This window comes from Coturnix japonica, chromosome 5 (assembly GCF_054131305.1).
Source record: "Coturnix japonica strain WE chromosome 5, WE-NBRP24, whole genome shotgun sequence".
NCBI lineage: Eukaryota > Metazoa > Chordata > Aves > Galliformes > Phasianidae > Coturnix > Coturnix japonica.
This window is the reverse complement of record NC_140667.1, coordinates 50,587,005-50,603,244: the sequence shown is the minus strand read 5'-3', so window position 1 is coordinate 50,603,244 and position 16,240 is coordinate 50,587,005. Positions and strand designations below refer to the sequence as shown.

The following is a 16,240-nucleotide window of genomic DNA, read 5'->3' as shown; positions in this document are numbered from 1 at the left end:
TTCGCCAGTATCAGTGGCCTTGCAGGTGAAGCACAGACTTGGGCCAGATTCTTCAGGTTAACTTAAAAGGTTGCATCAACCAGACTAGACTGGAGAGTGCAGAATTGCTACTGTCCTAGTTGTAGGATTGTTCTCTTCTTGTCCACATGCTGTAAAACTGCCTGAAAATTCTTCCTGACCCTTATTGGAGCAAGAGGTAGGGGAAACTGCTTCCTATGCTGATAGCCCATGTCCCAAATTTGTTGGCCTTACTTGATACCCTGGCAACACTCAGCAGGTCTGAACACATCCATCACTATCATTCCCACATCTGCATAAGTATTTAACCTTAAATTGAGTGTTCAGCTGACGTCTGTGTCCTGTTTGGTTGTCTTAAGATTGCTAATAAGATCAGTTGCTCACAGAGTGATATATTCATCGTGGATTAGCTATCCTACATATCTCTTGTTGTTTTATCATATGCTACAATGGGCAAGTGCAAAGCCCAGGCAGTCTGAATTCCTCTAACACTGGCTAGGACAGCTTGGCAGCCAGGCAGGACAGTAGGCAAGAAAACTCATTTCTTACTGCAAGGAGGGGCAGGTCCTTTGCATGAAGCCTGCAGCCTGGAACGCTGTCAGAGCGCCTCTGCCTTCATGTAATCCGTCCTAGCCTGCGCTAGGTGAGATTATGGCTCCCTCCCTCCCAGCCCCATTCCTAGCTTTGCATAATGCTGCTGCAAACAAGTGAGTTAGGATTCATCATGGACATCCCAGCTGCTGGCATTGTTCAGCTGGTGACAGTTCGCTGCTGCAGCATTTGACAAATAGGTTCACAGTAATTGATAAATGGGAAATTTTTTGGCCTTTTTATACTTGGTACTGAACTTTTAGCACTGCACTTGAATTAGATAGTCTAGCATTTTTTAGGCCAGGTGGTTACTTAAAGCTTAATACAGAAATCGGTGTTTTTAAAACCTCGTGTGAGGTCCAAACATCCATCCCCAGGTGTAGGGTCAGAATGAGACAGCAGAGGGATGAAAGTGGCCAGGAAGGATTGTGTAGGGAAATGATGCCAGCTGGAAACAGGCTCTCTCTAGGGCAGGGGAGAAATCACCTGACTCCAGTTGGTGTTTATAGTACTGCATTATAGACCAGTGCTGTTCACAGAGAGAAGTGCTTTTTGGTACGGTTCATCCCATTTTATAATCTAGATGTTTATTTAAAACAGGTCAGATTAAAATCAAGATCTATAATTCATATATATTTTTTTCTTCCATTAACTATCAAAGTGTGGCAGGCAAGCTCTGATATCAAACTGAAGTCAAAAGAGATACTACCCAGTATTGCACTTTTAAGTAATTGATATTGGGAATGGCATTAAATGAGAATTACAAGAAGACACGTGAAAGCGGTGAGGTGGTTTAGCAGATACTCCTCCAACACATGAAGATCAATTCACAAAAATCTATAACCAGGCTACTTGGGTAGTTTGAGAGGCTTATAAAGGATTTTGACATGGGAATATATTGTAAAGGCTGTGAGTAAGAAGAAGTTTATCTGTGCCTTGAGAGCTCTGCTATAAATAGCTGTAAGGAAAGTAAGTGTTCTATACAGTTTATTTGCTTGTCTGATGTATGACTCTCCAGCTGTTGGATATTCCCCTTTTTCAGTGTTGGTTGGGGTTTGTTTTCTTTCATTTTCACCCACTAGGAGAGTCTGGCACCCTTCCACACATTTCAGTTTGTTGCTTAGAGGAACTTTCATCATAGCACTGTGAAGTCTGAAGCTGTTATAGCTCAGGCCTTCTCTTCTACTGTCAGCATTCATTTACCCAGAATGTTGAACCTTTGGTGTGGGCACAGTTTTGTCTGTATTGGCAGAGCTATACCTTGCTGGTAGTCCTGCTGCATAGGATAGGCCTGGTGGTTGATGAAGAAAGCCTACAACATCATCACAGCAGGTACATCAGGGCATAGATACCCATTTCAGTTTAACTGAGGTGTTACTCTACAAGCACCCACTTAGATAAATGCCCAAGTATGAGCAGAAGACCTGACCAGCAGATGAATGAGGCTACAAAACTTGACACTGCTCATTTAGCTTCAGTAAGTAATTCATAGAAGACCTTCCTGCATTTGTAGGGCAGAGGCTTGCTAAGCCAGTTTAGGTAGCTTTTAACTAAAATATGGCTCTGGTTTGCAGACAGCAGGTTGGTGTGATAGTACATCCTTCAGAAGACCAAGACTGTTGTCACCTTCTGCTAACATAATTTCCACTGATTACAGATCTTTGTAACAAAATGTTCTTCCTGGTTTGCTTAGGGTGAAGAAACTGAAGGAAACATTTGCTTTTATACAACTTTTGGACAAAAACATGAGTAACCTTCGCACCTGGTTGGCCCGGATTGAGTCAGAACTTTCTAAGCCTGTTGTTTATGACATCTGTGATGACCAAGAAATCCAGAAGAGACTGGCGGAACAGCAGGTGGGAAATAGGAGCAGCCAAAGTGAATGAGCTAAAAATTTGCTGACAATTGGTCCTAGTTTAAAATCACCTTTCTCTTTTCTTTAGCCAGGCCTTCTAACTTTCACTGCATGTTCCTGCCAAGATGCACTGCGTGGAAAAAATTTATTTGCTTGTTGTTATTTCAGTATTGTAAGTGTTGCTCTGCTCTCTCTACTCTCCTCCACTGAAAAATGCCCACAGAGTATAAGGAGCAGCTTTTTCACGTGTCAGAACTTTTGCCCGGTTAAGTTCAACCTTATAGAGGCTAGACAAGGTACTTTTTGTTTAAAACCATTCCACCTCGTCCTGTTGACATCAGACCATGTAAAAAGTTGTTCTCCCTCCTGATGGTAAGCTCCTTTTAAGTAGTGAAAAGCCACAATGAGATCTACCTGGAGCCTTCTCTTCACTGGGCTGAAGAAGCCCAGCTCCTTCAGCCAGGATGATACGTGACCCAGGCTCAGCATTGCAAAGCCTGAATCATGGAAGCAAGCTGGCTGTGGCAGATGTAAGTGCTATATGAGGTATTGCACTCTCTAGCTCACTCCTCTTCCCTCTCTACCTGCAGACAGTATCCTGTGGGATGGTGCATGAATCCTGCTGAGGCATAAGTATGAACCAGCCTAGCACTACTGGCTGTTGGTGGAGTGTGTGTAGGCATTTCTCCAAGACAGTGGCTTAGCAAGGAGCTCTTAAAGATCTGTGCTAGTTTTTAAGTGCCGAAGATGGCCAGGACTGGTTACAACTGAATGTGCAAGTTTTTTCCAGCCAAAACGATGTGCAGTTTGAGATGTCCTATAGTAAAACTTCTTTCTCTACCAGCCAGGGAAGGAAAAGGAGCTTCTCCAAAGCATAGACTTCCTGGTAGAGCAGCATAAACTGTGTCAACCTTTCTTCTGTGCCAGGTTCGCAGTGCCTCCCTAGGAAGGATGAGAATCACCATGACTGTCTTCTGACTCTAACAGTAGAATTTGTCCTAAAACTGAAGATCGATAATAAAGCTATAAAGTGTGGAACTTTATGTCTTCTGCCCTTTAAGAGTGTTCTTTCCATCCTTTCCATCTTCTGTCTCTGGCTTCTGCTTATTTTCCCCTTACTGACCCAGATCTGAGGGCTGTGTGCTCTGCAGGCTGCTATGGCTCTCAGGTGCCTCATGTCCCAGAGGTGCCTCATGTCCCAGAGATCATGGCTTCCCATGTGACAGTGCCTCTGTGAAAGGAGTGGGGACGGCTCCCACCAACACCAGCAGCTGGTCAAACACCAGAACCTTTGGTTCTGTGGTCTCATGGCTCCATGTACACTGTAAATAGTCATGTAAACAACATGGAAGTATTTTTTCCCCATCCAAACCTTTTGCATTTCTCACAGGCTGTGATATATTGTTATGCAGAGAAGAACAGTAGATGCATAGGAATTGATTTCCAAACTGAAGCTGTTGTGGCAAGAGCCATCGTTTGCTGCTCAGAGCTATCTACTGCCTTATTGTTTAGTTTCTGTCAATGCAGACCTGTGGGCACCTCCAGACTGCTCCTACTGTAAGCCTTTAGCAGGTTGAGCATGAGAAGTTCATGCTGACTAAAAAGATCGTAGGAAAAACATACTAGCAAAACATTTTATCTAAACACAACAAGAGATCCTTCCTGGTTTTATCTGAACAATTATTTCAGCAAGTGTTGGTGGGAAATATGCCCTGCAGGCTTTGTTTGTTTGACATCCTCAACTGGAAAAGCTTTACTTGTTCAGTCTTGAATAATGAAATCTAAAAGCATTGTGCATCGAGAGAGATGTTTTAGGGCATGTTTGTTCAGCTGAAAGATGAAGATTGAAATGTGAATGATACTCCTTTTTAGATTTCAAGTTGATTTCACCAATGTAGAAGTCTAGCAGCATGTAGACTGCTTAAGCTGATGGAAAAATACTTTTTGGGGCTCAGAATATGTTCTTGACCCCATGGTTCAGTTGTGTTTGTCTCACCATAGTGCAGTCATGTCATTTGGAATAACAGCTGTAGAAACAGCAACAGTTCTGCCTAGGGTGATTGCATATGAACCTGGGCAAGACCAAAAGTAATGAACTGGTTGTCAGTACTGTGTCGTAACATAAGTAAGGTGGTGTTGTAATCTGTGTTCCCAATTCTCACTTTTACAAATATAGTTGTAAATCCAGAGTAGTTTAACAGATTCAGAAGAATTTCTCTAGGTAACAGCAATGAGGTAGGGCTGCCTTAAGAAGTAGAGGACTACAAGGACACGTCTGCCCTGTGCTCAGATAACAGCTGTGAATCATTAGAAAATTACCAAAAAAGATGCTGGGTTTAATTCTGGTAGTCTGTGTAAAGATGTGAGTAAAGATTTTGGTACATTATCACAAATCCTACAAGTCAAATTATTACCATTTTTGGCTTAGCCCTTCTTTCAAGTACTTACATAAGGCTTCCACAGGGTGATACTCAACTCCTCGCACCTTGTTTATTTCAGGGAAGACCTTTCTTCAGCTCTTCTTGGATTTCCTATAATCAGCATCTGGGTGGGTTTTTTGGTGTTGAGTTGGTTTGACTTAAGTCTGGAGTTAAACCAGGTCTGCTTCATCTGTTCAATGCAATCAGCCTTCTAAGGGGAGTTCTTTTTGCTCTTGCGAGAAAATATTTATTAGTGTTTGCTGTTGTTCTGGCTAGAGGCTCTTCTAAGTACCCTTCTCCAGGGAAGCCAGGAATGGGTTGAAAAATGGAAAGAGAGTGAACATTGTCACTTCACTACTATTCACAGTTGGTAATGTTGTGCAGAGTTGCTTTTTTAAGATGAAATACCTTGGTAAGGTTTTATTTTTTTGTGTTCTTTATTTACTTTGACTTTCAGAATAGTTACAGGTACAGAAGGAGCTACCAGAATAAAATGGAGAAGCAATCTCTGGAGAAGAAACGTAGTGTAGATAAGACAAAGGATCTTTGCCAGATTCTTTTAAATAGTCTGTCAAAACAGGAGTTCTGGAAGGAGAAAGCATAGAATCATAGAATTTATGATAATAAGGGAGATTAGAAAAGCAGTGCAGTGCTGGCTGCTCTTTTGCTGTGCATCTGCAGTTTGTGATATCAGTCTGTGATCCTGCAATTGCTGAAGTACAGGATGTGTACAATGAGTTCTCTATCAAGTCTTACATTGTGGTAAGCTGACAGGACATGCTGTCATCTGATACAGCCGAAATTAATAAGTTTGCATTTACAGCGCATGCAGGGTTTGGATTTTGAATGCATGTTAAAATTGTCCGTGCTGTTCATGAAAAGATTTGCTTTCTCTGAGAAACCCATCTGTACAATTCCTTTTCTCCATGGCAGTTCTCTCCTAATCTGTCAGCCTGTCTCCTACACAGCCCATCCTGCAAGTCTGCGTCCTAAAGCCAAGTAACCTCTTACTGACATACAAATTGCTCTTTCCCAATCTTCTTCAGCGTTTTGAAAATGGATGTGTGACGTCTAGCCATGTGTGTTGCCTTCCTCTAAAACTCTTCTTTTGTCTATGCAGGATCTACAACGGGACATAGAGCAGCACACAGCTGGGGTGGAGTCTGTCTTTAATATTTGCGAAGTCCTGCTGCACGATTCAGATGCATGTGCTAATGAGACAGAGTGTGACTCCATCCAGCAAACTAGCAGGAGTTTGGACAGACGGTGGAGAAACATTTGTGCCATGTCAATGGAGAGGAGAATGAAGTAAGTCTGTGCCCAACAGCTCCTAAAGAAGTTCGGGTCAGCATTCTAAAGAAATGCATTTGCCCCGGATTGAATTTTGAAAAGAAATAGAAAATGATGCTTGTGATAAAACTCTTCCATTTTTGCATCTCCCTGACAGAATTGAGGAAACCTGGCGCCTATGGCAGAGGTTTTTGGATGACTATTCTCGCTTTGAAGATTGGCTAAAATCAGCTGAAAGGACAGCAGCTAGCCCCAATTCTTCAGAGGTTTTGTATACACATGCGAAGGAGGAGCTGAAGAAGTTTGAGGTGAATTTTTAACAACTTCTTTGTATGCTTAGCAGCTGGCTGGGCAGTCAGACTGCTGAATGCTTACTGTCTCTACGAAATACTAGAACTGCTGAAAAATACATCCTGTAATTTGAAGTTAAGATACAGCAACTGTATGTAATATAGCCATATTATGGCTACCAGATATCTGGCTGGTCTGTCTCCATTTATCTTTTTTTCTGGGGAGAACACAACATTGTGATCCAACACAATCCCTCTTAAAAGTTAAAGATTTGTTTTTATTTTTTATTGTTTTTTTCTTCCTAATGAGCTAAAGCTAAGCGGATGATTTTAAATATGGGTCCCACTCTGGATTTAATTTTGTAGCTGGAAAGTCCGTTGTTGTGGTTTTTAAGAGGAGGAGGCATCTTCATCTCTCTCAGTATATAGTATTATACCAGTTCTTTCTCTTTTCAGCAAGGGGGCTGAATTTTTCCATTTGCTTTGCAGGCATTCCAACGGCAAATCCATGAACGGCTCACTCAGTTGGAGCTGATCAATAAACAGTACAGGCGCCTTGCCCGTGAGAACCGCACTGACTCTGCCAGCAAGCTGAAGCAGATGGTACACGAAGGCAACCAGCGCTGGGACAACCTCCAGAAGAGGGTTGCTGCCATTCTGAGGAGACTCAAGGTAATGGAATGGTGGGATGAGGGAGTTAAGGAGCACTTTCAGGTTCCTATAGGAGATACTAGGGTACTATGGTTCGGCTGTAGTGGGACTTGATGATTTTCAAGGTCTTTTCCAACCTGGGTAATTCTATGATTCTATACAGAAGGGCAAAACACATATTCAAGAGCAGCTGTATTGAGTTGTGTCTTGAGTTACCAGTGTGGGAGAGCACCTCTGGAAAGGTTATCAAGTACGTGGTGCAAACCTTGGCAGATGGGATCTTCATAACTGAAGAAGCAAAGGTGAAGAATTGGCCCAAGTTTGGGGAAAATGTGCTGTAGGCCTTACCACTCCTATCAGTTAGTGAACTCTTATAACAGTGGTTTCCTTCTTCCTATTCAGCACTTCACCAATCGCCGAGATGAGTTTGAGGCAACGAGGGAAAATATCCTTGTTTGGCTGACAGAAATGGACCTTCAGCTGACAAATGTGGAGCACTTCTCAAAAAGTAACTTTGATGACAAAATGCGCCAGTTAAATGTACGTATCGTTATAAAGCAGCTGTTTAATAGAACCAAGCTAATTTTATTGGGCTGCCCTCTCTTGACAGAATCATCTGTTTTTCTGGAGCTTCACAGTAGGCAACAGATCTTTGTAAGACAGTGAAATCTGTCTGGGTAGGAGCATGTGTAAGTTAATAGTAAAAGCTGCATTCCTAAATTCAGGCACTCTTTTCTAGGGAAAACTGTTTTGAACCAGTATTAATGGTCTCTCCTTCCAGTGCATTTCTTGTAACTGGAACTTCAAAAGAGAGAGAAGACAACATGTATGTGTAGTGATTCTAAAATACACATTGGCTCTTTGCTACCTACTTATATGCTGCTTTTCCCCTCTTCTCCTACACTATTAATTGCCCTGGGATGCAGATTTTCTGTTTGTAGGCTGCAGGCTTAACCAGACAAACTTCTCTGCTACTGAGAAAAACATCTTGTGTACCCAGTGGAAAAATAAACTGAGCATTTGAAATTCTCATGCCACAGTCCCCTGCAGGCTCAGGACAAAGCAGTCGTATTGATGTACACACATGGAAAACAACACTTCATTTAGAACTACAATCCTGCTAATAAAACAAACCTTTGCACCTCTCCATTTAAAAAAAATTTGCCAAATGAAATTAGCCAGCAATGACAATTTCTGCTTTTCCTTTTACTGTAGTAAGAAAAGAACAAAGTTTAGGCTGTGAAGGGATGCTACGGAAGTAGACTAATTGTTTTGTATGTTTCAAATAGGGTTTTCAGCAGGAAATAACACTACACACCAATAAGATTGATCAGCTAATTGTTTTTGGGGAGCAGTTAATTCAGAAGAGCGAGCCTTTGGATGCTATCCTGATTGAAGATGAATTGGAAGAACTTCACAGATACTGCCAGGAGGTGTTTGGCCGAGTTGCCCGCTTCCATCAAAGGCTGACTTCAAGACATCCTGTAAGAAGCAAGAGTTGTTTTGATACTTAGGCAAGATTCTGGTGTTTGAAGGGCAGTGCTTAGTGCTTATCCCCAGCAGCTTGACCAAGTTTGCTAAATGTTTGCTGTATCTCTGTGCTTCTCTCCTGTTGGGTCTCCATCTGCAGAATCTGGATGATGGCACAGAAGTAACTCACATAGTTAATATTGACATAGTAGTGATTAGAGGGCTTCAGAAGCTTTTTCTTGTTTTTCATATCACTTTGTTTTCTTTAATTCCAGTAAGGTGCTTATGATACCTCTTTATACATTTGTTTGAGAGGTCCATCAATCCCTTTTCTTATAGCAACTGAGCTGGGGGAGTAGCAGGCTCTTTGCTTTCTGCTGGGAACATTTATTTGACCCCCGGTTTGCTTTGGCTCAAAAAGAAAGAACATTTATTTGAAAGGCAAGTGGAGTAGATAACATGAGAGTCTGAGAGTAGCTTTTCACCCCTACCTGAGCATCACTTCATTGCATAATCTATGCAGTCTGTTTGGAGCTGGAGACCCCTCTCTGCCAACTAGAGGGAGATGCCAGGTAGTAGTTGAGTGTCTTGGAAGAGAAGTGGTAGCTGTTGATGTGAAGATTGTTTTGGCAAAAGAGGAAGGGTGCAGAAATGATGCTTTTCTTTGGACATGCGTCTTGGGTTACTGCAAGTTATTTCAAAACCGTCCTAATTAGCATTGTGTTCCTGAGTTAGCAATGCAGATCTTTGACAATTATTGCTATTGTTAGTAATAGATAATATACAACAATATTTTACCTTTCTAGGGATTAGATGATGAAAAAGAAACCTCTGAAAATGAAACGGATCCAGAAGACTCCAGGGAAATCCAGAACGATCCCTGGCATAAGAAGGCCATCAATGAGGAACCCTCTTCCCCACAGTCCCTTTGCCACCTCATGCCACCTACTCAAGGTCATGAACGATCAGGCTGTGAGACCCCTGTTAGTGTTGACTCCATCCCACTCGAGTGGGATCACACAGGTGATGTGGGGGGCTCTTCATCTCACGAGGACGAAGAAGAAGCAACGTACTACAGTGCTTTGTCAGGTGAGAACCTGTGGGTGGCTGCTTCTTTGGAGACAGACAATTGCAGGATGTCTGTGTATGGGAAGGGAGGGGGATCGAGGTCTTATTTCCGCATTGTTTGTTGGTTTTCAGGTTCTGTTAGTAAATGTAAGCAGTCTCATCTCTTAAGTGTTTTGATGGAGGGAACCTAGTTTATATTGTAACATAAGCGTTAAGAAACCTTTCTTTTTAAAAATGTCTGATGGAAGTAGTGCCAACAAATTTTTATTTTATTGTTTTTGCTGTCCCTTATTGTTTCAGTTGTTTTTAATAGCTGGAAAATACTGCATAGTGAGGAAAATGACATTATTCTTTTTTCAGATGTAGAAATCACTGAAAATCCTGAGGCATATCTTAAAATGACCACAAAAACTTTGAAAGCATCTTCTGGTAGGCACCTGCTAATGCATGTGTCTGAACATGGCGATCTCCCTGTGCTGCACGCTATATTCCTCAACCTCTCTCATATGTAATGTCTGACTTCCTGCCTTGTGTGGACACCATGCCTCATCCTGCCATGGTGTTCTTACGCTGCAGTATTCACATGTACATTACAAAGCAGTCCAAAACATGCCATTTCGATTTTGCCAAGGTGGTTAACGTGCATTTCATTGTATCGATCCAAAGTCTTCTGGTACTTTCTTGGTGGTGTGCTCTGGGTGGTATCACTTTTTTGGTTGTCTCCAGTTTTAATTATGTAATTACTGAGAGAAGCAGTTCCAATTCTTGTTTTTTGGGGGGGTTTTGCATCGTGTCTGACAGAACCGTGTGTGTCCTGTCTGTAAGATGCAGAACGAGTGTTTAGGACTTGTCTAGACTCATCTCTACTGAAATGTGTTGCAGATATGTGCTAATATCATTGGGATGCTTTCCAAAACCGCAGTGCAGTCTTCTTCATTTTTGTGTATTTATTTATTTTGAACTCATCCCTGTGTTCAAGCATTCTCCAGAAGAGAACAGAGTGTCCCATAACTGCATGGCTGTCATCTCATTACCTTTGAAACACTGTTGATGTTTTGCAAATGTGCATGCTTTGCAAGGAAAGCTGCAAAACTGTCGTTTTTATGCCATAACGATGCCATTTTATTTAGAGCGCTTTCTAACTTAATACAAAGCAACAGTTTCCTTACAGAGGTGGGAATTTGAACTCATGGCATACGACCTTCATTTAATTTCTTTCAGGAAAGGCTGTTTCAGAAGCTCATCCCTGGCATTCTCCAGAGAGCCCTGTCTGCAGGAAACACCGGTACAACCAGGCAGAGATTGTTGGCGATGTACTGTCTGGTCCAGAGACAAGTACCCCCTATAAGCCGGGCTATGTGAGTTGGGGGCTCTGTGGGCATTGAACCTATGCTATATATAGCTCCATCTTCTTCCTTCCTTCAGCACTGGGGAAAAGATTGGTTGATGGCAGAGATATTCACTGTGTGGAAAGATAGACATTCTTTCTGGTGGCTCAGGGAGCCATTGAGAGTCTCCATCTATGCACTCACTGGGGAAGCTTCTCTAAAGCAGTTCAGAGCAATGTGTTAGGATCCTGATCAGAATCAGTCAAAAAATCATAGCACCATGACAGAGGACCATCTTCTGATCATAGTATGATTCTGGGAGAGCTTACCTTCCCAAAGAGAGTGTGTGAACATCTTCCTTTGGTATTTAGTTGAAATATCTCCCTTTACTAAGCAGACTGATTTGGAGAATCCTTTTCTAGCTTGCAATCCTATGTCTAATATGCTTCAGGGCAATATAAAAAATGACTCAGTGGGATTAGCAGTGAGGAAAAGCCTTGTTGTCTGCTGGTGGTTAGTTTCCAGCAGTCCCAGATGTGGCTTCACCAGCAGCTCCCAGGCTCAGTGGATCTTTACCAACTATCAGCCCTCTTTCAGACACAAGGTGGTACTGCAACGTGGCTATTCTTGTCACCATTAATGCAGTTGTGAAGCCTTAGTATCATATTATCAAGAACTAGAATCTTAACAAAGAGCATCAGCTGTCTGGTACACGGAGTGCCACTTCTATGACCAGTCTTGTAATAATTAATGTCAACATAGTGTGTTTGTTTTCCAAGAAACATGAAGAGCCAGTATGAACTGTTAGCAAAGAAGCAGAAGCTCAGTGCTAAATCTGACTCAAGAGAGCTCAGCAGCAACCCAAACACAAACGAAGCTTGACTTTTGATGACTTATTAACACACTGGGTTCACCCATTAAAATGTCATTCCAGGTGAAGCAGCTCAGCTCTGCAAGCAGCAGCAGCATCAACAAGGAGAATGTCACGTCTGCTAACATGAGTGATGAAGAACCTCAGGATGACCAAGAGCTTGTGACTCTCGCAGCTGCAGAGAAGCAGCCAGGTACAGAGCATTCAGGCAATGCGCTGTAGTTTTTGTCTTGAGACTCTTGAGGATACAAAGCAGAAATGGACCAAAGGCAGCACATTTGCCTTGGGAGTAAAATACAATTAAATTGCTATAGTCCAAATGAATGCTTTTTGCTAAGAATAATTGAGCTGCGTTCTCGCTAAATATTGTCCAGCCCAAGTTTTCTGTTGAAAGCTTTTACATTTTCTGCCAGATTTGAGATTTTTCTTACTCATGTCTCTTGGCTGGTTGGAGTGAATGGAAAGAATTTCACTTTTGTGTGGATACTGAGGACCTTGGAGACTTTTATTCAGATTTGAAGTCTGTTTCTTTGTCTATAACAAGGTTGCCAGACTTCGTTCTCTGAGCTGTTGGAAGTCTGTACAGCAAGATACTACAGCTCCCATTTAAATAAATGTTTTGGCAAAGTGTACTTTATTTAAATGGGAGTGTACTTTGTTCTTCACTGTGTTTGCTGCGGTCCTTAAATAGGCCAGTGAGATGCTTCTCTTAACCTTTCTGGACCCCATTCCTGGTTTCAGGTTCTTGAGTCAGTAATAAGATCATGTCTGTACTGCAATTGTAAAAGCAAATTAAGTAGTAAAAAGAAGAATGCAGCTATGTGCTGCAGGTTGCTAAACTCATGCTTCAGATATCAGAAATAGACCATGTTTCATATGTGAGATGAATATGGCACCCTCTGACAAGGGCTTCCAGAAACAGTGCTAGGGATAGCACAAGTGCTATCTCCATCTCCTTTAACCATGAACTGGTGAAATATAAACCCAAGTCCAAACTGCTGCATCATACTTTGTCCCATTGTCATGTCTATCAGTTTACAATGGCGTTCACTGATTTCCATCTCCTTGTACTTGTCCTAAGCTTCCAGCTGAATTAAAACAGTCTTGAAGTAGTGCAATAAAAATTCTATAGCATTATGGTGGGTAACTTGCCCAGTAGCAGGCAAAGTTAGACTGTTATCTCAAGAAAGAAAAAGTGAAGTAGTACATGGCAGCAGTTATTTGACCCTAGGTAGACTGGGAGAGTAATTTACTTCTGAAAACCCATCAGTTTTATGGAATGTTCATGTAAGTGTTTGTTGTTCTGTCACTCGCAGGCATTATTGATAGGTGGGAGCTCATCCAAGCTCAAGACCTCAGAAATAAACTTAGGATAAAGCAGCACTTGCAGCAGTGGCAGCAGGTGAACTCTGATCTCAGCGACGTCTCTGCTTGGCTTGATAAAACTGAGGAGGAGCTGGAAGAACTGCGAAAAGCAAAACCTCCAACTAGCATGCAGGCGATGGAACAAAGGGTCAAGAAATTGAAAGTAAGTTATAGCACGCTGAGAAGTGGGGTTTCGAGATGCTGATGCACTTTATTGTTACCTCTTGTGCTCCTAGGGTATGTCAGCAGCACCAGTGCTAATAACAGTGTGTGAATGGCACAGAGGAGCTAAGCTGTGTTGGCTGGGAGGACTGACAAGGCTAGTTAAGCAAGGTGCCACCTTCTGAAGAAATTTGCTGCCAGCCAGGTGTAAATAAAAGCCTCTTCTTTTCTGTTCTCTTACCAAGACAATTTATTCTCTCTAAACAAAAGCATTCGACCCCAAACATTTCCCTTTAGGCCTTTTTGTGTTAGAAATAGGAAAAATACAGAGAAAAGATTAAAAAATGAAGGTTTAGACTCTCCAGCTGCCATGCATCTGACCTTGTCCTGAGGAGGTTGGGTATTCTGAAGAGTGGTGCTGGCACTGTTCTCTGTTCTGTGCCAGTCCCCCTCAGTGCAAACCAGAAAGGCATTATAAATTAATTAAATTTAAAAAATAAATAAAAAATCAGCCAAAAATGAGCCAAGGTCGAGGTAGCTCATGTTTTTGTCTTGTTTTGTTTCTTTGTAGCTCCAACAGGGTGACTGTGCAAGATTTGCCCTAAAGCTCTCTTTATTTAGCAGCACTTTATTTGCAGAAGATCTTAGCTGTGAACAGTGTTTTTGTTTTAGCAAGAACTGGGCAGTTGGAAGATACAACATTTCAAAATGTGGGGTTGTGTTTTTCAGTCAGCAAATGTAGATTGGTCATTTCAGCAGCATGTTGAAACCAAGAAACAAAGTAAGCTCATTAGTCAGTCTCTGCTAATTTTTAGCTGAGTAATTAATACAGCGGTTAGAGACACATTACTGTGAACATTTGTCAACCTCTGCAGTCATGTTGTGTTGCCTGCTGTGACTCTCAGCTTCCATAAATTTAGTGGGACTAAATAAGGTCTGCAGGTTGAACCGGCAGGTTGCCAGGGTACATTTGAATGTTAGGTTCAGCAGTCTTAGGTAACAAAATGCCTCAGGTTGAGCCCTGCTTCTCTGTGCCAACCTGGCTCAGGCACCAAGTGCAAGGAAAGGTTGAAGTGATGCCTTGCATATGGCAGCAAGTGCCTTTTGTCAGGCTGGAGTTGGGTGCCTGTTCCCTTTGAAGAGCACAGTTTCACTTCTGCTTTTCTCCTGTGCATTTGCTGAAAAGGAGTCCAGATGGCTGTAAATCCCTTTTGTAGACAGCTTGTGTCTCCAAGTCCCTACAAGAGCCAGCATACATGTGTAAGACCGTGAAATTTATGAGGTATCAGGACATCCCAGTGGCCCTGGATAAGGATAAAACCAGTCTGGCTGAGGACTGGCTTACTGGTATTTAGATTTCTATGTTGGGCTGTTTGTATTGTCTGATACTGAAAGAAACATTGCTGCTTGGAGGGATATAGGATTCTTTGTTGGGCAAAATGTGGCTGATCAGTGGTTTTCAACAAATGGGCTGCAGATCTTCAGAATATATAGATACAGAAAACATAGATTGCTTTTCTGACTAGTCTTTGTAACAGAATCTCAGTCAGAGCTGTGTTAAGTGCAGCACTCATCCTGCAGCTCTTACTTTTATACTGCAAGAGCTCACAACATGAAAAAGACTGATTATCCTTGATGGAAACTGTAAACCTTTTGAGGGTCCAAGACATTGTTTGGCGTTATTAATAGAAGAAAAAAAAAAAGTGAGGTCTATGTGAACATAATGTGGAATTTGCCAAGTCATTTTTGTACTGTACAACTGCCTTTATTTCCCCCTACAATTTTAAGGCAGGTGGGGTGGCCATTCAGCGAGACCTTGACAAGTCAGAAAGGGGCTGACAAAAACTCTGACTTGAGAAAAGAGAGAACTCTTCACAACAGCAGTGGGCTGATGTAGGACCAGGGGCCTCCATCCTGTGAGATACTCTGATTTAGACTGGATGAGGCCCTGAGCAGCATGCTCTGAGTTTGATGTTGCCCCTTCTTTGAACAGGAGGATGGACTAAAAACCTCCAGCTGTCCTTTTCATTATTATTTTGAGGATTCTGAGGGTGGCTAAACCTCTATAAATCAAGAAGAAATATCATGCGATGACCTATGAGAGTATTTGAACAAATGTCAAAAAAGATACAGAAATGCTAAGCACTGAGGAAGGAAGGGCAGAAGGGGATTAGGACGTAATGCTTGTGACTGATGGAACAGGCCCAAGCACCTTGTTTTTCTTTGAAATGAAGAAAATAAAAAAGAGCACATGCTTTGAGTCTGGTACCTTTTCAGACACTGTTAAGGAATATGTTAAATAGTTTTCTCCAATACCTGTATATATTTATTTTTTGGTGGGGATATCTTATGGCAAATAAGTTTTCATCGTTCTTAGAAGCTCCTAATCCTCTTTTCCTACCAGGACATACTTAAAGCATTTGATAACTACAAGGCGGTGGTGCTTTCAGTTAACCTGAGCAGCAAAGAATTCCAGAAAGCGGATAGCACAGAGTTCAAAGAGCTTCAGAACAGGCTACGGAAGGTGAACTTGCGTTGGGAAAAAGCCACTCATGCATTGGACAACTGGAGGAAAGGTTTACGGCAAGCCCTACTGCAGTGCCAGGTGCATACAACATGTAGCTAATCTGGGAAAGTCTTCTGGAGGATGTTACTGTGGGATAGATATGGGGAGACAGAGGGGCAGACTCCTACTTGTTTGCCGAATGGTTGCTCTCAATATGGAACACCTGTTTCTTTTTGTGATAAATTTGACTTGGTTGGGTTTGAAGGGTTTGGCAAAAATATCTTCAAACTGGATAATACTTTTCTTATCTCATGAATGTACTCGTTTAACTGAAACCTCCGTGATTGTTAATTAA

At 42.0% G+C, this 16,240-nt stretch overlaps 1 protein-coding gene across 6 annotated transcripts in view; it reads left to right on the top strand.

Annotated features, from left to right (window-relative positions):
• Positions 1 to 16,240, top strand: part of SYNE2 (spectrin repeat containing nuclear envelope protein 2) — a 156,039-nt gene that overhangs the window by 136,344 nt on the left and 3,455 nt on the right. For 3 of the 6 annotated variants that reach the window (XM_015865456.3, XM_015865454.3, XM_085547807.1), the window contains 12 exons: positions 2,303 to 2,465; positions 6,005 to 6,192; positions 6,332 to 6,482; positions 6,954 to 7,136; positions 7,518 to 7,655; positions 8,405 to 8,599; positions 9,392 to 9,674; positions 10,014 to 10,082; positions 10,875 to 11,011; positions 11,916 to 12,045; positions 13,169 to 13,380; positions 15,784 to 15,984. In XM_015865456.3, the coding sequence (XP_015720942.2) occupies positions 2,303 to 2,465; positions 6,005 to 6,192; positions 6,332 to 6,482; positions 6,954 to 7,136; positions 7,518 to 7,655; positions 8,405 to 8,599; positions 9,392 to 9,674; positions 10,014 to 10,082; positions 10,875 to 11,011; positions 11,916 to 12,045; positions 13,169 to 13,380; positions 15,784 to 15,984 (2,050 nt within the window). Of the gene's footprint in view, positions 1 to 2,302; positions 2,466 to 2,552; positions 2,887 to 3,391; positions 3,506 to 6,004; positions 6,193 to 6,331; positions 6,483 to 6,953; positions 7,137 to 7,517; positions 7,656 to 8,404; positions 8,600 to 9,391; positions 9,675 to 10,013; positions 10,083 to 10,874; positions 11,012 to 11,915; positions 12,046 to 13,168; positions 13,381 to 15,783; positions 15,985 to 16,240 lie in introns of those variants that run through there. The other 3 variants (XM_015865457.3, XM_032444791.2, XM_032444790.2) reach the window with 3 other exon arrangements.